General features: G+C 40.1%; 2 protein-coding genes across 3 annotated transcripts in view; both read left to right on the top strand.

Moving 5' to 3' along the window:
* rps15a (ribosomal protein S15a) overlaps nucleotides 1-24,976 on the top strand; it is a 125,744-nt gene extending 100,768 nt beyond the window's left edge. The window contains exons 1-5 of one of the 2 annotated variants that reach the window (XM_075463704.1): nucleotides 19,810-19,851; nucleotides 20,705-20,842; nucleotides 21,037-21,116; nucleotides 21,475-21,560; nucleotides 24,846-24,976. In XM_075463704.1, the coding sequence (XP_075319819.1) occupies nucleotides 20,710-20,842; nucleotides 21,037-21,116; nucleotides 21,475-21,560; nucleotides 24,846-24,939 (393 nt within the window). In that variant the 5' untranslated portion in view covers nucleotides 19,810-19,851; nucleotides 20,705-20,709 and the 3' untranslated portion in view covers nucleotides 24,940-24,976. Of the gene's footprint in view, nucleotides 1-19,809; nucleotides 19,852-20,703; nucleotides 20,843-21,036; nucleotides 21,117-21,474; nucleotides 21,561-24,845 lie in introns of those variants that run through there. The other variant, XM_075463705.1, reaches the window with a different exon arrangement.
* notum2 (notum pectinacetylesterase 2) lies at nucleotides 7,991-15,231 on the top strand. Its single transcript, XM_075464503.1, has 12 exons — nucleotides 7,991-8,352; nucleotides 8,449-8,755; nucleotides 8,882-8,934; nucleotides 9,283-9,378; nucleotides 9,480-9,540; nucleotides 10,349-10,461; nucleotides 10,561-10,663; nucleotides 11,053-11,241; nucleotides 11,391-11,491; nucleotides 12,588-12,735; nucleotides 12,880-12,927; nucleotides 14,010-15,231. The coding sequence occupies exons 2-12, from the start codon at nucleotides 8,451-8,453 to the stop codon at nucleotides 14,311-14,313; spliced, it is 1,521 nt and encodes a 506-aa protein (XP_075320618.1). The 5' UTR covers nucleotides 7,991-8,352; nucleotides 8,449-8,450; the 3' UTR covers nucleotides 14,314-15,231.
* Nucleotides 24,977-25,496: the final 520 nt, after the last annotated feature.

Raw genomic sequence — 25,496 nt, 5'->3', positions numbered from 1 at the left:
GATAACGTAGTTGGTCAAAGCCCTTTTGGATGGCAATGGCAGCCCCAACTCTTGTTGGGAATCAAACTTGGCACACCTTGACTTTAGAGGTGTCTCATAAAGTTTGTCTCGGCCAGGTTGGATGTAGAGCACCGGTGTACAGTCATTTTCAGAAATGCTCTTGTTAGTACCAACCTCTGGCTGGATCCCAGGAGTTTTTGCAAAGCTACTTCTGTGTTTTCATGCCAGAAGCTTTGGGTTGTTTCCTTGTTGAAATGTAAATCTTTATCCCAGCTTGAGATCTTGAGCACTCTGAAAAAAAATGTTTTTCACTCAAGGTTGCTCCAAATTCTTTTGCACTGTATCCTAACTTGTCTCTCAGCTTATTTTCCATTATGGTGCCATTACCATGTTTACTGCAGAGATGGTATAAAGGAGGTGATGCTCAGTGGTTTCCTCCACACAGGTGTCTTTCAGCGAGTCTGTCTCTCTACCATAAAGATCCAAATAGGTTGAGTACTGATCCAATGGTTGATATTCTAGAAGGTTTTCCCATCCCCACAAATGAACAAATTTATTGAGATTGTTGGCTATTTGGTTACCTACCTGACAAAGGCCCTCAGTCACTTGTAAATAAGTCTGGTTTGTTCTAAATGCCTTCCATAATAAGATTGTTGTGGCTGCTGAGCTTTATGGCGGTTTAAATGCAGAATTTAACTTGTAATCTTGTCTTTTAGTTCTGCTGACAGTTTCATAACCGCGGACATTTTTTCTCCTCCAATGTAACTCTCAACTGAGTCACTGTATAGACTAGTGTACTCTTTTCCTAGTGATACCCACTAGATACAATTATGCACTGATGAACTGTTGACAAGTTACTGAGACATCTCATGGACCTTTATAGAAAAGAAGATGTATGGAAGCTCAGTTACAAGTGTCATAACAAAACGTCTAAATACTTGCTTTACCAAGATTTTCAAGTTTCTTAATATTAACAAGCTCTGTCATTGTGGAGAGTTGGATTAGATCAATGAGAAAATAAATGTAGTAAAATGTTTACGTTTATTCATTTAGCAGACGCTTTTATCCAAAGCGACTTACAATTCACCTTAAGATAAGTCCACCTTAAGATAACTTTGGAACAATAAAATGTGGATAACTTCAAAGTTTAATTTTGTCTTTTTGACACCAAGTCTTTGTTGTGGTCCCTTTGTTGTCCTGTTTTCTATTCTATCAAAATTCTGACCATATAATTTAAATGCACTAAATCAAGAATAGTATGCAGTTATATAATAATTCATTGGAGGTCACTCACTATATGTGAGCAACATGAGACAGTGTGCAGCTGAGCAAATCAAAGGTAGATCATCATACATTATCTCTGCCCCAGATTAATAGCGTTGACAGTTTCATAGCAAGGTGTAACTGTTTAAATAAAGCAACATATGTACAGCTCCATTTGCATCTCCATTTTGGGTGATGAAATTGCCGCTATATAAAAACAGGAGTGATAACTCAGTCAAAGTACTTGGGTTAATAACTGTAAAACCTTTAACACCACATCTAAATGGCATGCCATGTTTATCTATACGTATATTTTTCACACGATAACACCTGCAATATAATACATTTTCAGTCAATAACAGAGCTTAATTTTGCCTTTGCCTATGACCGTCAGGAGTTCATGTGCACTGTTTAGGTTCTTTCCTCAGAATCACTTCCAGAGGAATCTGCTGAATCACTGACTTAGACATTGGCAATGTGAAGTATGTAGAGAGCAATAAAACATTACTAAACTGTGACTGTCTCGCTATCCGTGAATAATTGCTGTAGTAAATTTTGAACAGCACAAACAATACAAATCCCTATACACCATAAACTCTTTCGGATGCAGGTTGTATCACGTTTTGGCTTTGATGTGTGCAGTCTGACAGAAATCAGGCTTGTCAGGGGTTTATGGTAACAAATAGATACTATGAGATCCATCTGGAGCATTCAGAATTGAGCTCATAAAGATTAGCTTTAGTGTCACTGTCATAGGATGAAATATTATCATTTAGATTTGGTAAATGAGTTAATATAAAATATTTGAGATGTTAGACAAACCATTCTTCTTGGTGTAGTTGCTGCAATCCAATTGTTTGACAATCCAGTAAAAAGAATGAGGATTTAAGGCCTAGTTGCATAAGATACAGAATTGCTCCCTCTCCTCTTGAGATGATATTATCTTGTTTGTGTGATTTATAATGATTATTCCTCTCTTTAAATCTATTCATATCATAGATGTGTTTACATTTGAATTTCCGATAATCATTTTGATCATGTTTTGCCCTCTGTGGGCATTATAAGATTTCATTTGATGTTGAAGTTGATTGTATAATCTGTCTTGTATAACAAGACACCCGGGGAGTAGTATCTGGTCTAACAAAAAGGCAAAAAAGTAGTTTTCTAGTTATTCTTAATGGTTTGTTTTTTTTAAAGTAAATTGTCCCCTGTAAAATTATCACAAATATTGACGACTCCTCTTGCACACGAGAGCATGAAGTAATTTAGTGTCCAAATAAAAAGTTTGAACGGTAGCACTTACAAAGTGACTACAGTAAGTAAAGCAAATATACAGTAAATGTGAAGCTACAGCCAGTGACCTCTTAGCTTAGCATGCAGACTGATCATCTTAAAGGTATCATCAAGAGTTTTACAAACGATCAGCATATGTCAGGAAGATACAAAAGATATGAAATCGCAGTGTCATGTTTTTAAGGAGATTCCTACACTTTGGTTTTGTTACAGATTCAAAGAAAAACACTGAACAATGGAGATAAAGGCCTAAAATTTTCCAAAATGTGGAACTAATGCTTTGAAATTATGACCCATGTTACTAATGTTTACACATCATGAATTTCCCTGGACTTTTATTATTTTAAGCAATATTGGAGAAAGACTATTCCATCCTGACATATTATGACTCTGCAAGAACCAAACCTGAACCCACATAGAATAAGGCTATAATGTTTTTTAACCTGAGCCATAAAACTAAAAAGTGCTAACTGTCATACCACCATAAATCTCCAAATCAAATCAAGTGCACAATTATTCGATTTTGTATTGCCTTGACTATTAAATGAAGTTTTCCCAGAACTGAGGGGCTATTAGATCAAACTGACTCTGACAGGCTTTTCACATACTTCTGGTTAAACGGGTCAACGATTCCCACGCGGCAACATTAGCTAAGAAACTGCCACACTCTATAAATAGTAAACATTTTAACTGTTCTTTGGTATGTCTGTACACATAAATGCCTGTGGTGTGATGTCACTGTATGCTTTACATTGCTGTTCTTCACCTAGTGGCTTGGTTAGGCACAAAGTTTGATCTCTAAATTATTGATTTTATTTTTCTGAGGTATAAGTGAGTATTTATATGTAATAAAAGACATGCATTTTGCATATGTGCATGTGCACATGCAACTGTATACTTACACATATGATAAATCTTTCAGGAGACTGAGGGATGTGCAGCTGAGATCGACCATGTGTCCACATGTCTTCATAGCGTGAAGTGACAACACATGATGTAAAGGGCTGACATCACTTCAGCTGGAATCTCTGATTTACGGTCTGTCATGCAGTGACCAAATGCTTTGCAGAAAGAAAAAACAAACCAAGGTCAGTCTTCTAAGAAGGTTAATCTGTGTTCTAATTCTATTATTAAAAAAAAAACACTGTACACACCATATTTATCATGTCTCCTCATATTAATAATTATACACTTCACTTTTCGATTGATTAAATTAAAATGGAGAAATTACTTGCAACCAGTGCTTCACACTGAAATGAACACGAAGAAAAAAGACGAAGAATGAACACAAAACAAGAATAAAATTAATAAAATGAACCATGATCATGTTGTAGGTGTTTGTTCATGTTCAGGTTCATGTTTAATCAATTTCAGGTCATGATAAATACAAGGAGGTTCAAACAAACTCAAAGGACATCTAATTTAAGGCACCTCAAATATACTCATATTTGTGTCTTTGGCTGTAATTAGAAAATTTGAAGTCAGTCAGAGATAGATATCTTACGCACAAATAACAAGACTGTTATGACATTTTCTTAATGGTGCAAGCCATCTCCTCTTATCAGATGAGGCTGGCACAGTTGTTTCAACTTATTGTTGTGTGATAGTTTGTCGATCAGGTGGTAGCACTCATGTCGAGTGCTGAAGTTAAGCATTGCGTGACCCCTCCTCTGGTATCCATCAATGGACTGACATGCCTGTTGGTTCGTCCAATATCACTCCAAGGCCACGTTGCTGCTTCACCGTGTCATAAGACCCAAAGACACTTGAAGTTATTCACTCTGACACTATAAGGCCCCTGTCAGAACCAGCGGCCCACCTATAATAAAGGACAGCATCAAAGACTGTGAACTGACCCCTGCACAATGTGTCACATAAGTGAAGTATTTTAGTTTTTAGAGACTTTACAACATATGTAGCTTCAAAGTAAGAACATTTTGAATATGTTACATTTCTATGAGAGAACTGAATAAAATGGCTGCGCAAATCTTCTTCCAATCTATTTGTACTTCTTCTGCTTCAAATTGTTTAGAGAAAAGCCGCACATCCACAAGTTGGACAAGCAGATTATACACTTAATTTGTACAAATCTGCACATACTAGTTAGTAATTCAACGCTTTTAGTTTTCTGAACTCAGTTTCTCCCTTTTGCATCACTGACTCTGCAGGAGTACAGTTGCAGCATTTTTGCTTAACACTTATTTTCCCTTAATGGAGATGTGTCTGGCACAGCAGTAAGTTGGACATGGCGCACAGTTAGTTGTGAGGAGTTCAGCAGAATGAGCTTCAGCTTCTTAGATCACACAAAAATGTTTAATTTGTCATCCATCCTTTTCTTAACAATTCATTTCACCTCCCACCCCTCCAGAATCCAACACTTTGTATTCCTCCCGTCAACCCCTCCTCCATCTATCACTGTGATGCATTGGCAGTTTGCAGAAGGTTACTACGCAAGGCCTCTGAACACCTGGTTTTAGGGATAGTTTTGCCCACACCACCTGCTCGCCTCCTGCTGTGGCTCAGCACTTTACACTGATCCTGCTAAGACGCTGTCTGTCGTGCTCACTGATTGAATGTTGAGCTTTGGCAGTGTTACTCCAGTCAGGTCTCTCTCGACTGAGGCATGTTTTCATGATGCTTGTAAAAATGACACTCTTATTTCCTATTAATCGTGGCCCTGTTTGCCCAGCTCTGCCCTCCACTGCTGGTGACAACACAGATTCAGAGTGATGCCCTTGCAGATTGTCAAATTACACGCAACATGACGGAAGGAGATGCATGATGTGATTGTTGTATGGATCATAGCCTTTGATAAGTTTTGATCTTTAATTCTTGCTGCACCTCTGGGGTTTTGATTATTATTAAAGACATGTTCTTTTGTTTGAACCACTGTTGGGTTTTGGTCTGGCTACTTGTGAGTTGCAACCTTTCCATGCAGTGGTGTGATCAGAAGAATCTAGCACATGACTGCTGTCCCAAGCTTGATATTCTTTGAAGCTATTAGCCGTCAAATATTCCAGCTCACCGCCGGGCCCTCAGCTCTTGAGGGTGGTGATGACACACATGCTCAGCAGACAAAGTACCCGGACCACCCGGGCTTTAGGTGTCCTGACCTTGGAGGCTAGCTGTGAAAAATAACAACACAAGGGGAAAAAGAATGCCTCCTATGTTGCACAAGGGGTTGAGCTGCTGCCCCATCAGGGTGAAGTTCAACATATCTCATGAGCCCCTTATGAGTTATGCAAAATGTTTATTTTCAAAGGTAAAGAGGCAAAAATAACAGACTCCAGAAGTGTTTGGTGTGGGATTTTTCTCGTATAGTGGGCTGAGGAAGCTAATAAGGACAACGTTTGACAAGCTCTGGGAACTGAATCACTAAAGGTCGAGAACAGAAATTCACTTCAATCCATTGATCTAAAGCCTACTCTGAAAAACTTATCAGTCTGTCCAATCCCATATCAAAGAAAAACAAAATAGCAGCAATGCCATTTCTCTGTCCGTGACATTCTGGCAAAACGCTGATAGATTTACAGCAACTTCTTTCGTTTTTCAGCTATTTCAGGTATCTGTTAAACAGATTGCTGCATTGATTTCTGGGAAGACAGATGGTGGTGTGCATGCTTCGAGACAACTGAAAGAATGAAGAATTGTTCAGCTCAGTAGATCAAATTCACTATAGGCCTTAGGCTACATTTTTATTGTGCGTAGGTGCATACGGTCTCACATTTTTGAGTAACTTTGTTTTTTTTGTTTTTTTTTCTGGCCACAGTTGAAAGTAGATAGAATAGCACAAGGTACTTAAAAATGAAACAAAAATGCAATTTTTATCCTGCCAAAGCAAAAGAAAATATTTGTTATGTCTTGAAATGGTTAGCTGATTACTACTGACCCACATACTGTATAATAATTACTTTATTTTGTCAACAAATATAGCTATAGAGCGGCAGTTAACATTTTGGTGTGCTGTTTTCATTGTGTCCATTTTTAAGAGGGATGTGAACTCGGCTTTGTTATAATGTATTTCTTCCTTTTTTCTGTGCTTATCTCCCTTTAAACCTGTAGCACCTGACAGTCTCTTTAGCCCTCGCAACCCTCTGCAGACCTGCTTACTCGGTTGTAGCCTCTGGCCTTCCAAGTGATCATTATTTGCTGTGATTGACACTTTGAGATGGTGTGCATTTCATTGATGAGAATTTTAGAGCTCTGGTGCTCGTGATCCTTCAGTGATCGGTGGTACGTCACCCTGCAGCCATCTGAGGGGCGACAGTCACAGATCAGTTTCAAATACCCTATCGCTTCCATCACCAAAGGCAAACTGACTTAACCTGCCATCAAGGAGTCTGCAGACACCAACCTGGATGAAGAAACCTCATCAACACTTCACCAAAACCTTTCATTCTGCAGGTTAAAAAGGACTTTACTTGAGTGCTATCTGTCCTATCTGGACTGCTGTGGTAATACCTCATTTCTTTAAGAGCTTTTTAAATTTTCTTTGCCTGATAGCAGAGTGGAAAGGGGATATAACAGCCAAAGAGTGGAGCTATTAGCATGACTACGACAACCTCATTATATAGAACTGAATCTTAAACCAAATGTAATCTTTAACAACACTGCAGGAACAGCACATTTTACATGTTGTGTCATTTAAAAGGTTATGCTTAAGAAGAGCTGAATTTCTGTTAGGCTAAACAGAGTTAGTGACACAATGTCAAACGGCATTATTTGCATTGAAATGTGTTGGATATGACAAATCTGTGACATGTAGGATGTTTCTCCAATGGTGTGTAAAAGAAACAAAAAAGTGTGGCCTCACAGCACCTTACCTTGAGAAGCAATTTAATCAAGCCAATGCCACTGAAATTCAACTAGAAAATGCTACTTGAATTTTGACATGCACTTCTTTTATAGCGCAATAAAGGGAATGTGATTCAATTTTGCCAAATAATACAAGCAGATTTGAATTTTATCCATAATTAAGAGTACAGTATACGGGAACATCACTAGAATTCATTTATCTGTTTATGTCGTGAAGAAACAAATAGAGGAACACTTTAAACTTGTTGGGGGAACATTTGATATCTGTAACTGTTAATTAGAATTCATGTGTGTGCAGTCACAACCGAGACGAGTTTCCACCACATGTGCCATTAGTGTTTGCTGAATTATCAACGGTTCACGAACCTCACGGTACTACTCATTCCTGTGTCAGAAAGTGTTTGAGGTGTGCGCTCCAATGACCTCTGGGTCACATACCATTCAAAGCAGCTATGCAGTTATGCTGACCGTTTAGACGTTTAGATGAAAAAAACTGGCAATTAGAGGTGGATGGTGGGAGGGAAAAGAAGAAAGAGGATGGGGGCAAGGAGGGCTCATTCTTGAGCCATGGTCAGCTGGGAAAGAGCTTGGTGGTGGGTGTGTGCAAAGGCTTGAAATATGTTGATGAGATACGTGTGTTATCTTTTCTCCTCGCCACTGACCATCCAGTACCTCCCCTCGTGGTGTGTCATCAGCAGTTTATCTCAGGGCCTGGCAAGAGCTGCAAGTGAAGACGGGAGGAAATCTGATCCAAATGGTGGCACTATAAAGCTTCTCACCGATTTGCAGTCTTCATCAAAACCTGGTCAAGACTTCATCACAACTCATGACTGCCATCCTCGTCTCACACCTGGTCCCTGCTTTCTGAACTTCTCACTCACTCCTCAGCAGCAGCAGCAGCAGCAGCAGCAGCACCAGACATCTGCCAGACTCCAGCGGTGCCTCAGCAGCAATCTTCAAAAAGGGGTTCTTCTTGAAAAGGTAAATTCAGTTTAGGTTGAGGAGAGTGTCTAAATATTAAGAAGATCTAATCAAAGTAACAGGGACTATTCATGTCTTGTCTTGTCTTTTCTTCAGACATGAAGATACTTGGGCATGTTACTTTTTTGCTTTTGTTCGTGGGAATCTGGGGTCAGAACAATCGTAATAGTAAACCTACTGGAAAGTCCACAAAGAGAACTGGTGGGATCCATGGATTTGATGTTGGCCAGTCTCCCCCTGTGGTCAATGTTAGCCCTGGAAGCGGCAGAAGCACCGGAGGGCCAGCTGGATCAGGACAGGAGGCAGCTGCAGGAGCTCGTGCAGCTGGACAGCAGACGGATGATATGAGGCTGCACTTCCTCAAGAACACCCATGTTACATGTAATGATGGAACAGCAGCAGGGTGAGATGTTCTGGGCTTCTAACTGATATTTTGGGCAATTTGTTGTCTGATTTTAAAAGCAACAATGGGTCCATGCATAGTTGCTTTCCCTTGATCCCCTCATTATTTCTGCCTGTGGTTTCTCAGATTTTACCTAAAGGAGTTCAGAGGAAGCCGCAGATGGCTGTTATTTCTGGAAGGTGAGTATTTTCAAACTGGGTAATTTGGTCCTCAAAGGTCAGATTGTTTTGGTGTGATTTAAAAAAAAAACATTTAATCTGCAGAGGTGACTGAGACAATACATTTTTAAAAAAAATTGATTAAGTCATTCTCAAGCCTGTGCAACACAGTGGCATAACAACTCGCCAAACACATCAACAAAAATCCGCAAATCAGGTGCTGAAATTTTGTAAACTGATGGATTAATTTGTCTCTCTTGTCAAAAATAAAGGTGTATTAATCTTCTCATTCCTCAGAGGCTCAATGGGCAATCCAGGGTGCCCCTCTCTCAGATATGAATGTCTAATATTAGACCCCATTATTTTTAGGTGGCTGGTGCTGCTACAGCAAAGAGACCTGCGATTCCAGGTACCAAAATATCCCCCGACTAATGAGCTCATCAGGGTGGCCCCAGACTAAAAGAGGTTGGTCAGCTAGCCATGTTTTAGAATGAATGCCACACATCTTTCAATAAAGTTGCTTACTTTGGTGAGGGAGATCTAATCAGTGATTGGATGTTTTACAGGAAGTGGAATATTGTCTTCACAAGCAGAGGAAAATCCACACTGGCATAATGCTAACATTGTGTAAGTACCTGTATCAGTGTGTGTTTTATCATTGTGGCTTCTAAAGGTGTCGGTTGCATCATCTGTAAAGGTTTGTGAGAACTGCACCGGCTCCCCTGGATGCTAAAGAAAGATAAACCCAATGTTCGATGGACTGTTAACTTAGAGCTGAAATTAAAGCAGCATATTTGTTTCCGCTTTAGCTGTTTTTACGCAAACGTATAGGGTGGAGTCTCTCCCCTATGGCTATAACGGTAATTATAAACATAGTTGACGTGGACATCAGCATCACATTTCTTCCTTAGATGATTTGTACTGCACCATTTTCCTTGTCACTTGAGAAAAAAATCTAATCAAATAAATCACATCAACAGAAAACATCGGAACGGAGACACTTCAGCCTGATAATGTGAATGCATGCTAAGTCTATAACCACCTCTTTAAATAGGTCCTCTTTTAGAAAGTCTTTGGCATTATCTCATTTATTTATCAGACATTTTTATTATTGTAGTCTTGTGAATATCTATCTTTATCCATTTACTGTACTCTCTATCATCTAATCCGCCTTGTAAAACATTTGCAACACTGTTAAGATAGGCGCTGTACAAATGATCAGTTATTATTACCATTATGCCAAGTTTCATGGTACTTTTTTGTGTAATCTTGTGGACAAACAGCAGTGAGAGTGAATCAAAACAGTAAAATCAAAGGCCAGTCCAAAAAGACCTAAAACAGACAAAAACGTTCAGCTGAATTTTATGGAAGAGAGGAGCTGAATTGATGACCTACAGCTTTAGTCTAATAAATGTGGCTGTCTCCCTCACTGCAGATTCATCCCATACTGTTCAAGTGATGTATGGAGTGGTACAGGGCCTGCCCCAACCCCCCCTCCAAGGCCACGTCAAGGCAGAGACAAAGTAAGAGAAAGAAACACAAATACAAGTAAGTTTCTTCAGATTTGTGCCTCTTTTTGTTAAAAGAAAACTCTATTACTTGTCTGTTTTCTGCCCCTAATCATTTGATCTCTGTCTCTCTAACCAGCCGAGTATACTTTCATGGGATCCCTCATCATCCTTGAGGTCATCAAAGATCTCATCCCCAAAGGAATCAAGCAGGCCAAGGTTGTCATGTTATCTGGCACCAGGTAAAATGTGATTTATTGCTCATGCTCTGATGATGACTACAACTTTTGGGCACAAATTCCCATCCTCAGTGCCATCTGGATCATCTCCATGCCTACCATTAGGCAAGAGAAGCCATATTTTGGGTGCATCCTTTTGTCAGCAATAAAGATGTTTACAGTTTATGTGATCAGTGACATAATGTTTATCAAAAGGCCATGGCCTGTAATGGTGAAAATTCCTCCCTGGTTAGCAACATGGTTGTTGGGACACCCCCGTGCCCTAAAACAGAATCCACTGTCTAAATGTGAAGCTGCTAAAGTGTTGGCATGCCCTGTCATTTTGATACATCCAAGGAAAAATATCCATCTCAATGCCAAATTATTCATTGATTTTCTGGGCTCACCTACAGTGCTGGTGGAACGGGTGTCTTGCTAAACATTGAGAGGGTTGCCAGTCAGCTGGAGCAGCTTGGTGCAGAGGCTCAGGTCCGAGGACTGGTGGATTCCGGCTGGTTTCTCGAGAGTAAGCAGCAGAGATCCCCCAACTGCCCTGAGACTGTTTCCTGCTCACCCGAAGATGCTATCAAGATAGGACTCCGGTAAAGACACAGGCCCTTCTGACAGCTTATAGAGATTTTAAGTTGATTCAGTTTCATAGACAGACAAAGACTTTGAAATAAACTCATCTTTTTTCTTGATTGGGATCCTTTTTTTTATGTTATTTATAAATCGTGTCTTACTTCCACAGATTGTGGAATGGGGTCGTGCCTGACAGATGTCGACAGCTCTATAAGAAAGGGGAGGAATGGCATTGCTTCTTTGGTCACAGACTTTACTCTACCTTGACCTGTGAGTGCTTGTTGATGCCTTTGTTTATCACAGTGATGAAACAGCATACCGTATAGCTGACTTAAGCTGGTCAAAAACAATGTGTGCTGAAATATGAGAGCTGTGACTGTCATTTTCCCAGAAGCTGAAAGTGAAGCGACTGATTTACTTGCTGTTACTTAAGAGACAAGATGAATAGATGTACATCTATCAGCCACAATATAAAAGCCACTTGGAGACAAACCAGCTCTGTTGAGTTGTCTTGTAGTGTCTGACACCAGGATGTTAGCAGCAGACCCTTTGGGTTGTGGGGAGGGTTTGGATCCAACACATCCCATGGATGCTTGATCTAATCGGTATCTTTGGAGTCTACAGTGAAGCTTTTTTCTCTCTTTAATCCTCAATGTGTTCCTGAACACTTCTGTGGTTTAGCAATCACACTGTCCTGCTGGGAAAGGCTGCTCATATCGAGGAGTACAAAAGCAATGGCAAGGCATTGCAACATGATGCACAATTACTTTCATCTGTTTTTGGTTTTAAATCTCTTGGATCCTAAATTCACAGAAAAAAGCTATAATCACAGTAACAGGAGAAAAATAGACAGAAAAAATTGAGGACAGTTTACTCCAATTGGACAGGAGTAGAGAAGTTACTTTCCCATTTTATGCCTCTGTCCCAGGTTTGTGAGTTTTCTAAGATTTTTTTACTGAGCATGTATTTGTTACATTTTTTACCTTTGAATGCCTGAGAATTAATTTGTGATCCCACCACAAGATGACTCCTAATTTCACATTTCTGCAAAGGACAACTGTTTATACTGGCCACTTGAGGACAGATCTACAAGATGTAACCTAGTGTATTATTGCTCAATAAGATTATTATGCTCAGTGTGTTAACATACATCATGAATAGGAAAACAATAACATTTATTTGAAGCTCTTTCTCACGGCACCTGATGAATGTACATTATGCCTCGTTCTTCTAAGCACAATCATGTCTGTTTAAATGAGATTTACACCTGACTGCTGTGCGGTTATTCTGCTTGTCTCCGTCTGCCAGCTGCTGTCTGATCTGTAAACTAATTTGAGCATCTTCAACCCTTCGTTTTTGCCTGTAGCCCCTCTGTTTGTCATCCAGTGGCTTTTTGATGAAGAGCAGCTGAGAGTGGAAAACATCTACATGGGAGGACAGAGTCTGTCTGAGGAGCAGTGGCAGTACATACAGAATCTGGGCTTAGAGCTCAAAAATTCTCTGAGAGATGTCACGTAAGTTCCCAACAAGTGAGGACAGCACTGGGACCTGCAAATGCAGCTTAAGTCAAAATCAATTTTCCATCAGATAAAAGTAAATTCTACATTGATTTAAACAGCTACCAAAGATTACTTTTCTTTGCTGTTTATTCATTTCAGGGCAGTTTTTGCTCCTTCCTGCCTCTCCCACACAGCCATAACCAAAAGGTAAGAATGGACATTTGATTTGTTGATGTGAAAAATTCTTTCGCATCTAACACCACTTGTTTTATTCTCACCAGCTCTCACAAGCTTGGCAGACTGTTTCTATACACTTTAATATTTCTGAAACCTCTTGTTTCTCTGTGAAAAACACCTTTACTGCACAACAATTATACGTCATTGTATTCTGTGCTGGAATTACTTAGTCAGGCTAAGTGTATTCACAGAAGGAGGTATGTTTTTATTTTAAGAGCTTAAAGCTGCAGTGTGCAACTCTTTTTCAAGCATAATGCCTGGAACTGTCCGGGGATTCTGAAAGTAGTACATTAAATACCCCAATACAAAAAAAATGAGTTCTCTAGGTCCCCTATATGTCCCGCTAGGTCCCTCCAAAGCCAGCAGGTTTGTTTACAAAATTGCAGACCGGACCGGTAAAAGGTAACCAATCAGGTTACGAGCTGGGCTCTGCTGCCTGTCAATCACCGATTGTGCACGCGCGATACAAGGTAGGCTCGTCCCCACGCTTATTTATCTAGAAGACTATTGAACTTCATTACGGGCTAGTCTACTTACTGTGTCTTCCATGATCGCAAATGACAGGTGAGTTGATGAATGAGGAGTCGTGTACGCGCATCTGGCGTGCACGTAGACGTGCACAAGTTCTCATGTGTTTTGATGGGGCGGGACAGGAAGTTGAATAACTTTTTATTTTTCGGTTAAAAAATAAGCATTTCTTGCATTTTGCGACTACGGAGGTCACCGTTTTCAACTTCAAGCGTTCTGATAGATCATGTAAACTCTTAAAATGCCAAAAATTAGGACTTTACGTATGACAACAACAAATCCTGCAGACTGCAGCTTTAAAGTCAAAGTCGTTTGTAGTTGCAGTTCTTGTATGTAACACTTTCTGCTTTACAATAATGAGTCAAACGTCCTCAAAGAAAATTATAAACTTTGTGATGAGACCACGACGTTGCTGTTTGCACTTTCATGGTCCTCAGTTAGTGACTGACTTAATCCACTTATCTGTTCCTTTACATCTTTCCTTGTTTGTAATTTGTAACTTCTCCAACTTTATGTTTCTGTAGTAACTGGATGAGCTTCCAAGTAAAGGGCACCTCTCTGCCACGGGCTTTACACTGCTGGGACAGAAGTCTGGAGGCAATTCGCAACAACAGAACCCCCGCTAAAGGATGTCCTTTCCACCTGGTGGACACCTGCCAGTGGCCCCAGTGTAACCCCACCTGCCCAGCTTTGGTGGACCGGGCCACCCAGCAGGAGCTGACTTTGCTCCAGATGCTGGTAGCCATGGGCCTTGACCTCCAGAGGGTGGGTGTGGATCCCCAGGGAGACGCAGATTCTCTGGCCAGCATGGTCAGCAATGGTGGCTAACTGTAAACATGGACAGGAAATTAGCAGATTGGCTGAATGTATAAGGAAAATTGTGTTGAAAATTTAATGTAACCATAGAAATTCTGTAGAAATCTGGTTACGATGTCTTGTGCTGCTCAGCATTCCATTATGCACCACATGTTTGTTACATCTGTGACTAGGCTGGTGGGTACATTGCTGCATCTGGGTTTGTGTTGTTTGGCGGGCCCTCTACAGGACACCAGAGAAAATAGCTTTAAACTGAAGTCATTTCAACGGTATGGGTCAGAGAGTTTTGAGCTTAAGAAGAGGGCTAGGCATAACCTGCTACACACTTTTCTCCTGATCACTCAAACATACAACACCAGAGCACCATAGTAGAGTTTTGATGAACAAAAGTGCTGCAAAATAGCAGCGGCACAAACATTCAGTTTAAAAAAATATATACATTTTTACAACAGTTTTATACTTTCTTCACTTGATAGTCATTCAAAAAATTCCACACGACAGCAAATACAAAAAATTTGAGTGTTCTGATTCTTCATAATAACGTACAACTAAAAAAAACTAAGAAAAAAACAAACTGTTCACGTGAGATATCTATATATAGATAACCCCCATATATATATCCTCACATGAACAGTTAATCATGTGTCTTCCCTACATGCAAAACAAAAGTGTCACTAGTTAGTGGTATATTTAATTTGTAGGACAGCACAAATAGATCACTATCTGACTATATCTCATTAAATAGTTCATAATCTACAAGGGCAAAATGCAGTCTTTGACTGTGAAGCCTTTTGATGAAAAAAACGCTGTGGTAATTCACTGCTCAGTTGTTATAATTCATATTTACTAGCAAACAGAGAGACTACAAGCTGTTGGGATTGTCCTTACTTGTTGTCAATCATGTGCTTTTCCCTACAATGATGTGCTAGTTTTGCCTGACATTTACATATGTATGTTCTGTTTTTAGTTAGATACTGTAATGACTGATGTACATGTTAAAATATGGAATAAAAAAAATTCTGAAACTAAAATTCTGAACTCTGAAAGTGTTTTATTTTCTCTCCAATACCTCATTACAGTAATTGTGGGGTTGTGAGAGGCTGTAAACAATTCCAGCTCCAGTTAGAATCAGAATCAGAATCAGAATCAGAAAAAACTTGATTTATCTCCGAAGGGCAATTAGAAGTAGCCTGGGCGAAAGCCGACTGTTGACTTTGTCAAACAGTCTGGGAAAACCCAAGAGGAATCCGTTTCCATGGAGGGCGGGACCTTACCCAGCAACTTAAATTCATTGGAGTAACGGAGTTCCCTTAACCAATCATAATGTTTAGAAATGACGTTGGTTATGCGCCGAGGTTCATGCTTACTCTCGCGAGTCTCTAGCTCGCGAATCACGCTTCCCACATCCGCTTTCATTATACCGGTACCATTTGATAAATCAAACTTTTCCCAAAGCCAGTTGGAAGGAGAGCTACGACATCCTTGCCACTAACAAAATTGACGAGGCATTCCTCTTGCTCTCGTTTTAATTGTGTAATGATCTCCAGAGTTGAGACAACTTCATGGATAGCTTCTAGCATTCTTCCGTTGCCATGTTTATTTCCGCTGCGGTTGAACTACAATTATATGGACTACAATGGACTCCGCGCGTGAGTTCTGCGTCACCACTCGCAACTGTTTGCTGATTGGCAAAACACTGAGCGAACCGAGGTAGGGGGATTTGGCCAGACTATGTGCGGAGCCAAAATCTTTGGGCGGAAGTACGTAGGATGGCGTCGCCAGGCTAAATTAGAAGGGCGAAGAGCGGTACATTAAAAGAAGAGCAAGAAAATGGAATCGCAAAGAAAATGAAAATAAAAACACAAAAGGGGGTGACAAAAAATGAATAAATAAAATATTTAGCAAACAAATAAAAATAAAAAAAATAGGGCGTCGATAAAATTAAAATGACAATGTGATTAAAGTGACATTAAAGGGGCACTAGGTAGCATTTTCACCTAAAATTATAGCCTTCAGGAGTTTAACAAAGGCTAAACAAGTCAATGGTAAGCGAATGAAGCCTGTCTCGCTCCCAACAGGGGTCTGTATGCTGAAAATCCCATATGTAACTTCGGCAGGAGCGACCCGCTTCTGAAGTGTCGTGATGCGTGAGAAGAGTCGTTTGTGTTTACGGCACTTAGCTAGGTACTGTATGCTAGCTGTAGTTGTAGCTATGTGTTCGCTTGCGTTGAAGAGCCAACACCAAGCGTTTCATATTCTGCCTTTCACAGACTGAATATGAAACGTTCGATGTTGGCACTTCCCATTTGTGAAATTTCTCCAAGCGTGATCTTGTTCATCTACCATAGTGATCTGCGTTTTAGATCGCAAAGAGACAGGTGGTGACGGCCGGTGCTCTAATTCCTCCTGAGTTCGAGACGTAGCCTAGCTTCAGAAATACACGGACTGACCTGATTAGAATAAGAATAGCGTTTTGATCCGAACAAGAATTGTTATCTACAAATGAAAATTGATTAATTTGTGATTGTAATCGGAATAGTGTAGAGCTAGTCTGCGTTTATTGCGGCGTGTGTTGGTAGTGCTTGCGCGCATCTGTCTAAGATGTAACTTTTCTAAGTGTCTGCTAATACAAAGGAATCACTCCACGAATACACCATGATGAGGGAAGAATCCCATTCAAGATCAGCAACAGTCCATCCATACATCCATACATCCATTATCTGCCGCTTGTCCGGGGATCGGGTCGCGGGGACAGCAGCCTGAGCAGAGAAACCCAGACGTCCCTGTCCCCGGCCACTTCCTCCAGCAACAGTATTATAGCATATTATCTTGAGTTCTCTCTACAGAAAATCTCTGATTATAGTATCTTACGTGGGCAGTCTACACTTGTGAATCAGATGACCTAACTGCACTGACTAAATAACACAATGGCAGCATTCGCCACGATGGTTAGTGGGTGTGTACAGGTGGGGATTTTTACGACAGTGTAGAATTTCAGTTTGACCAATAGAGATCGCTATACTGCCGCTAAACTACCTTGTATCCCTTTAAAGTGACATCAGCCTAGGTCCGTGTAACGCTTTGCAGTGCTTTGATCCATTTTTAGAATTCACATGAAAAAGATGAAAATTGGGTTCAAAACTTCAATTTTCGATTTTCCAGACAACTCAGAAAACAGATAATTGATGTTGTTTGTTCATTTCATCGTAATTTGTCGGTGGAAATTAAAATGAGTTAATATTCCAATTTTCAATTTCTGTGTCGTGGTTGGACTGAACCATGCACGCGGGGGCCGGGGGGATGTCTTGGCTCGAGTAGCGCCAGATGTGTTTTGTAGAGATAGGCCTACAAATGAAATGGATGGCAAGTCAGCTTGAGACCTACAGATCTGACAGAACGACTGGCTCAGCTGTAGGCCAACCTGCAAACTTTCCAATAGGCTACAGTACCCTATTAAGTTGCGGCATGATTTAATATTGTCATATGTTTTACGCCCTTCGCACTATCAATACTGCACTATCAGTAAAGAAACGGTGATGCTGAGTGTTGCCTATGCCACTTAGGCTATATTTGGGCACGAATAGCCTACATTTTGTTAAACGGTCAGTATGAGTAGCCTATTTAATTAGGTTAATACTAGTCCGGAGTAGATTCAACCTGGGGTCATTTGAACCGTGACATCCAGCCAAGTAGCCCACCCGAAGTTTTTTCGATATTGGCTGAACATCAGCTGAGTTACTGAGTTATCCTGAATAGCTTCGTACAAGGGTTAATGGAACCTGGTCCGTATCTCCAAAATTACCACACTGAAATCACATGCCATGACACCAAACTTCTACAGTAGTACAAATATGGTCTGTACTCACAAAACGATGCATTTGGAAGTTTGAAAATAGTCCAGGAGTTTATTATTATCAACACAAGCCTGATAGCTTCTCTGCAGCTAAAGCTGCGTCGACGTCACTTCAGGGAGCTGGGAGCTTCAAAGTAAGATGAGGGTTGATCTACTACTGTAGACAACAAAGTATATGCTATATTCTACATGTTTTTTTATGAATTTTTATGTTGTAGAGTTGTGAATTTATTTTATCAATGGAGAAATTGAGCAGCCTTACGCTTTGCAGTGCTTTGATCCATTTTTAGAATTCACATGAAAAAGATGAAAATTGGGTTCAAAACTTAATTTTCGATTTTGAAACTAGTCCGTAAATAGATAAATAGCGTTATTTTTATTCAGTCGGTGATCAAACACGATGAAAAAACAAAACTAAATGTCAACTGAAACTAAAGTAAAATTTGTTGATGTATTCTTTGTAATTTTTGTTTCGATTTTAGTTGGGCTGAACCACAAGGGGGGGAGGGCCTGCTCAATGCACATTACGTGTTTATTATTTATATTTTTCTCAGAAAATGGCACGTTATGATAACGTTGCGGGAACGGGAGCCTGACTTCAGGTGAATTCTAAAAATGGAGCAAAACACGGACCCCCGGGGCAACTTTGCGCTGTAACCCATGCAAAGTTTCGGTTCAGCTGATGTCTGCTTTGCAGAGGTCATTCACAAACTTATTCCTGTCACATTCTTAATGTAGCCTACATCTGCGTCTTTGTAGGCAACCATCTTCGTGCAATGAATGTACTAAAATAAAACTTAGGATATTGTCCAAAGCCAGTGTGTTTACGCAGAGGGCGGGGTTTACACACTTAGTATTAACCTAATTAAATAGGCTACTCATACTGACCGTTTAACAAAATGTAGCCTATTCGTGCCCAAATATAGCCTAAGTGGCATAGGCAACACTCAGCATCACCGTTTCTTTACTGATAGTGCAGTATTGATAGTGCGAAGGGCGTAAAACACATGACAATATTAAATCATGCCGCAACTTAATAGGGTACTGTAGCCTATTGGAAAGTTTGCAGGTTGGCCTACAGCTGAGCCAGTCGTTCTGTCAGATCTGTAGGTCTCAAGCTGACTTGCCATCCATTTCATTTGTAGGCCTATCTCTACAAAACACATCTGGCGCTACTCGAGCCAAGACGTCCCCCCGGCCCCCGCGTGCATGGTTCAGTCCAACCACGACGCAGAAATTGAAAATTGGAATATTAACTCATTTTACTTTCCACCGACAAATTACAATGAAATGAACAAACAACATCAATTATCTGTTTTCTGAGTTGTCTGGAAAATTGAAAATTGAAGTTTTGAACCCAATTTTCATCTTTTTCATGTGAATTCTAAAAATGGATCAAAGCACTGCAAAGCGTTACACGGACCTAAATGCCAGCATCTTCATCTCTTTGTGACGCTGAAACGCTAAAACAGCCATACCAGTTAGGACACGATTTTTTAACTGATGGACACATTTTAGGTAAAAAATATTAACGTTAAAAATATCTCTGTCTTTTTACCTTTGACACCTAACGAAAGCAGAAAAGGCGATAATTTCGTAGTGATGTATATATCTTGACTTAAAAAACTCTTGGATTACTCCCCCCATAATGCATTGCGGTTTCTACTACTTCCTCTTTCCGCCATATTGCAGAACCGGTAAGAAGTCTTTTTTATACTGTCATCTACAATCTTCAATGTATCTAAAGCATCTGAATGTTATAAATTCAATCCATGGTCCCGTTTTGAAGATAATTCACATAATAACAACTTCGGATGATTATCGACTTGACCAGTGAAAAGATTTGATCTCATTTGCCCTATAAAGTTTCTCCATCAGCCCCTCTCCTCGGCCCTGGAAATCGGTGCGTTCTAGGCTCCTAGATAGCGGCTAGGTCTTCTTTTGCTGGAATGTTTCCTCAGTTTATATAAAGAACAGTAAACTGGCTGTCCGCAAATATTTTTGTGTGGCATAGTTTCATTTTATAAGTTATTTACCATGGTAAGAAGGCGCCAGGGCAGTTCTTTCACTGTCGTTGTAGTCGGCTAAGCTACGTAGCATATCTGGGGGCTCATGAAGGACCATGCTTTGGTTGGAGACTGTTTTATCAACCGTAGTTAATATCCCTCAAGGGAAATGACTGTTCGTTGATACGCGTTTAGTTCATATAAATGTAAGCATATTATAAGCGGCTGGCTAATGAACATCGAGTTGGTAATCCATCAGTAGAAAACAAATTTCCGCGACTTAGTTAGCGCTATCCAGGCTTTGCTAACTGTACATACGACCCTCACTTTGTTCAGTATACGGTAAAATCCAGCCATATGATTCCTAAGAGGAAAAAAAGGGGGGGTTGTTTAATTTTTAAGACCAAATATACCAGTTGGTTTTGTGAAAATGGGAGCGAGGTTCCCTCTCTTTTGTCTGCAAAGCGGTGTGTATGAGGTTTGTTGATGAGGCTCACATCTTCTTTTAAAAGACTTGACGTTTATCCTTTGAATGTGTCTGCAGGCATCATGGTGCGCATGAACGTTCTCGCAGATGCTCTGAAAAGCATCAACAATGCTGAGAAGCGTGGGAAACGCCAGGTCCTCATCAGGCCATGCTCCAAGGTTATTGTGCGCTTCCTAACCGTCATGATGAAGCATGGTGAGTGGCTTTTACTGATCAGCATGCAGGTAATAAACTAAGTTATAATGCGATACTGGTTATTACAGACTCTGAAACAATCACAAGTGTGGTGTAAATGACTGTATAGCTGATGAACTGATGAAGAGGAGTTGGGAAGGTGACAAAGTGCATCATGTGCTTCAGCTACTGATCTTTTGCTTTTGTATCTCCAGGTTACATTGGTGAGTTTGAGATCATTGACGATCATAGAGCCGGAAAAATTGTTGTCAATCTCACAGGAAGGCTTAACAAGGTAAAGCTTTTCTAACTCTACATTTACCACAGCTTTTACTTGTGTGATGATATCACTAAGTGATCAGTGGCGTAAGGGTTAACTTCAGTTACAATGAGAGATTTAATTTTTTTTTTTAAAGAAATTTGGATCAGTACTTTGTCTGATTTGCTTATATTTTTTACAAGAGTAGAATGGTAAATACAGTAACCCTCTGAGATGAGAAGAATTAAAGTCAAAGATGATGCTGCTTCCTCTGTTTGCCTCTATGTCTGTGTGTGAATGTGGAGTGTAAACCTGTGCTTTTTTTTACTCTCTCTCTCTCTCTCTCTCTCTCTCTCTCTCTCTCTCTCTCTCTCTCTCTCTCTCTCTCTCTCAGTGTGGTGTGATTAGTCCACGTTTTGATCTGCAGCTGAAGGACCTGGAGAAATGGCAGAACAATCTCCTGCCCTCAAGACAGTTTGGGTGAGAATTACATCAACCGACCGTGTACTGTACAACTCTTCAGTGAGAAAAGACGAGCTTAGACTTAATCTTGCTCAGATTAAGTTTAGATGGTGCGTTATTGGCATAGTTTGAAGTGTGCACAACTATCCCTTCATGATGCTCTCTTGGCTCTTGAGTGTGGTGTGTTTGGTTTTCATTTTTCAGACCAGGCCTGCACCCATACGCTGCTGACACACAGTGCATAGTTATCTGTAAAACCTTGATTTCAGTGACAAATCGTCACTGTTTTAAGGCGACGCTTCTTCCTGTCAGCAAACGTTTTCCTCTCCCTTTTGAGACGCACTCCTCCTCGCACCACCTCTTCACTTATCGGCTCATTTGCTGGCAAAAAGAAAAGAAGCAGTTCCACTGCTTGGCAGTGTTACGCTTAGTCTCAGAATCTAAATATGTTGTTTAATCTTGATTTTCAATGAGGAACCCGTTTTAAACAACTGAATTTGAGTGTTAAAAGATTGTTTCTACAGCAGTTCTTTCCTTTGTTCGTTTTTGATCACATGTTGTCTCGTGGGGCTCACTGAGTCTTTCAGACTGGACCATGTGTAAAAGTGTGGGCTGACGTACGTTGACCCATTCATCATTTACCTGTTACACTGTCTCATTATGTCACTGATTGACGTCTCCTCTGGCAGCTGGGTGGGGTCTGATCTCTGCCCCCGTTTTATTTGGTCAGTCAGTAAAATGACATTTTTGACCCTGTGCAGAGACACCCCTGATGTGGGTTTATCCTGTCAGTGTGTCTCTGTTGGAGCACAGTTAATGAGGTTACTGCTCTGAAAATTAAGAGCGTTACCTGGAAAAACTTTCTGTTAATCAGTAAAGTGATCAGATAAGTTTGTCATTGCTTTGGTGTTAGAGTCGGTGTGTTTCCTGTTTTTAGGATTACTTAAACTCATGGATGCTCATCAGTCGTGCACAACTTCTGGCTACTGTTTGTAATGCAGGTGTTTTTATTCAAAGAGAAAAGTGGGATTCTGCTTGGTTGCAGAAATGTCAGCCAGCCTGTTTTTATTTAGTCTAAAATGTTACTTGGAGAAAATATTTGCAGTAAACCAAAAATAGCCATGAGTTTAATTGATTTGGAATAAATCCACAGTATATATTCCATGCTGCAGTCTGTCTAAAAAATAATGAGAGCTGGAATTGTAGAAATAGCATATGACAGCGACCTTTACACCCCCAAAGCTATATAAATACCAGAAGACGTAGCTCTGACTTCTAACAGTGAAGTCATGCAAGGATTTTATTTATTTTAACACAGAGACAGCCAAGCATGCCCTATCATATTGTCAAATAAGTCTGTTTACCAGGTTTAAACACCAATAGAAAGTATTCTGTGGTTGTTGTTGGGGAAAGTCATAAAGTTTAACACTGAATTGTGTAGTTGAGCAGTAAGGATAAAATCAGCTGGCCATTATTTTCTCTGCTGCAGCTCTGCAGTCCTGTCTGCCTGCCAAAATGATTTACTCAATTTAAAGACACTCATTGTTCATCACCACCTTATAGGAAGTAAATAGGCCTCGCGTTTGAAGCCCTCAGTCTGTATTCTGTATGGGACATTTTGTTGTTTTGGACATGATGGCCTATGTCTGTATTCATTTCTAGGAATTGTGTAAGCTGAGTTGTTGTTTTGGTAGTTACCCACTGTTCAGTTGATTGAATGAAAACGGCGGAAGTCGGACACGAGGGTACAGTGCAGAACCGGATCACCTCATCATACCTTAATAATAACTGTCATCTTCTGTCTGTTATGTCAACAATTGCTTTTTAAAAACAGACTTAAAAATAGGCTACATTGTGGTTTAAGCCAGACTTTTGACAGCAGCCAGACCGGAGACCTGTAGCCTCCTGCCTCATGTGTCTGTACTTATAGATGGTGAGGAGATGATGGAAGGTGGAATCGCAATCAAAACATACTGAATTCAGTGTCTCTGCGAGTGATCTGTAGCTTATATTTGCGATGCTGCTTTTTCACTTGAACTAAACTGGGTCAACGTCCGCAGTATTTCAGGAGGTAGACCAGAGGGTTTTCGGTCCACCTGGATATTACTAACGGACAGGCTGTCGCACATAAGGATGCATAGGAAGCTTAAGGGCTCAGTGAAACGGCAACCCACATTGTCCACATTTAAGTTCAAACACAGTGAAAAGCTGAACCTCAGCTACAAACGGCTGGATGAGCAAAAGTCGCTGCTGAAGTGCAACAGACTGATTCAACGAACAAGTGTTTTGTTTCTGAAGTCTCATCTTTTGTGTAGTTTGAAGATAACGATTTGTTTTTCTGGAATTGGTGTTGCAACATGGAGAGACCTTCACAGTACAGGAGATGAAATTTACACCGCAGCAAAGCTTCCATCCTTTACTCAAAACTGCTTTGGTCTTCAAAAGAAATGATCAAGCATTGTTCTTTTAAGTTTATACTAGTAGATCATGAAAAAATTACATCTTAAAACTGAAAGAGAAAAATCTACAATCACGTTCCTTTATCCGCCCCCTCTTAACATAGAACTTCCCTTTTTATTGAATCTGATCAAAATGTGAGAAGAGTGTGAACTGATTCCGCTGCTGGCTCAGATTATTTATTTTTTTTGTCGTATTTAGTATGATGTCATGTTGCATAGAGCACGTTACCTCAGAGTTGCATCACTTTGTACCTCACCTTTGATCTGGGTGTTAAGACTTTCCTCTAAAGCTTATCCTTTGATGTGTGCATCATTTAACCCATTAAGACCTGATAGAACACGAGAGTGTGCCTGTCCTGTAATAAAGAGGTCACACGATAACTCCTCATAGTAATTATGACTGGTAAAAGGTTAGTACTATTTAAATTAAGCAGAGTTTTTTCCTATAATTAAATGTGAAAATATGCCGGTGTCCCTTTTTTAAGTCACTCACTGGTGTGGATATTTGGCGATTTTTGTTTTCTAATAGCTGTTACAAGCTCTTCTGATACAGTCTGGCCAAAACACGACAATCTTTTGGTGTAGAATTGAGATCCATAATGAGTTGCAGCTCTCCACAAAGTTTTAGTTGACTGCAGAGTAGCAGAAAGCCTCCAAGTTAAGTCAAAATCGGTCATGATGTTGCTCTGTTCAAGTGTAGCGAGAAGGTTAAGACACACCTACTGTAACATTCCCATATTTTGCACCAGTTTCACCATTGAGCTATAATCCCACTGCCTTTATGCTGTCCTGTGAGATGGAATATCGCAGATGTTTGTGCTAAAAGTGATCTTTGCCTCAATAGGTACATTGTGCTGACCACCTCAGCTGGCATCATGGACCACGAAGAGGCCAGACGGAAACACACAGGAGGCAAAATCCTTGGATTCTTTTTCTAAAATGTAAAGAACTGCAAATAAAAACAACCAGGGGAAAGCTGGCAGTCTGTGACTTATTTCTTGCATGAAAAATGCTGAAGAGATCACTCAGGAAGCACTACATATTTAATGTTGGTGTGGAAGGGTTGTGTGGATAGATGACACCTAATAATGCAGAATGTTTTTATGGTAGTAATATAGTCTGAATGATCATGACCAAACAGAATAAAAATGTAACAAAGCAGTTCTAAAGTTTAGTGTTAACACTTTAACCTACAGTTTACATCCATTTAAGATGATAAATTAACAGTTGGATGATTTTAAAAGTAGCTGCTGGTTAGTATTAAGCTGGATAGTCCAAAGAAATCTCTAAAGTATGAGTTAGGGATAAGGATCAGTTGTAGATGTTTACATGAGCAAAATTTGACTCAAATCAGACATGCTTGATATAAAACTTTTTTTTTTTTTTAATGAAGAAGACTGTCCTGTTGTTTCTGATTCAAGGACACTAAATCATTGGCGAGGTCATAGAGTAATTATGGTCAGCCCACTAACCTGAGCAGAAGTGAAGCATCCAA

Source organism: Odontesthes bonariensis, chromosome 4, assembly GCF_027942865.1.
Source record: "Odontesthes bonariensis isolate fOdoBon6 chromosome 4, fOdoBon6.hap1, whole genome shotgun sequence".
NCBI classification, from domain to species: domain Eukaryota; kingdom Metazoa; phylum Chordata; class Actinopteri; order Atheriniformes; family Atherinopsidae; genus Odontesthes; species Odontesthes bonariensis.
This window is presented reverse-complemented; position numbering and strand designations above follow the sequence as displayed.

Excerpts from the sequence above, each read along its gene's own strand:
- notum2 (XM_075464503.1), top strand. The coding sequence starts at position 8,451 with ATGAAGATACTTGGGCATGTTACTTTTTTGCTTTTGTTCGTGGGAATC. Across the intron at positions 10,664-11,052 it reads GTCATGTTATCTGGCACCAG|TGCTGGTGGAACGGGTGTCT; the intron begins GTAAAATGTGAT and ends GCTCACCTACAG. Across the intron at positions 12,736-12,879 it reads AATTCTCTGAGAGATGTCAC|GGCAGTTTTTGCTCCTTCCT; the intron begins GTAAGTTCCCAA and ends TATTCATTTCAG.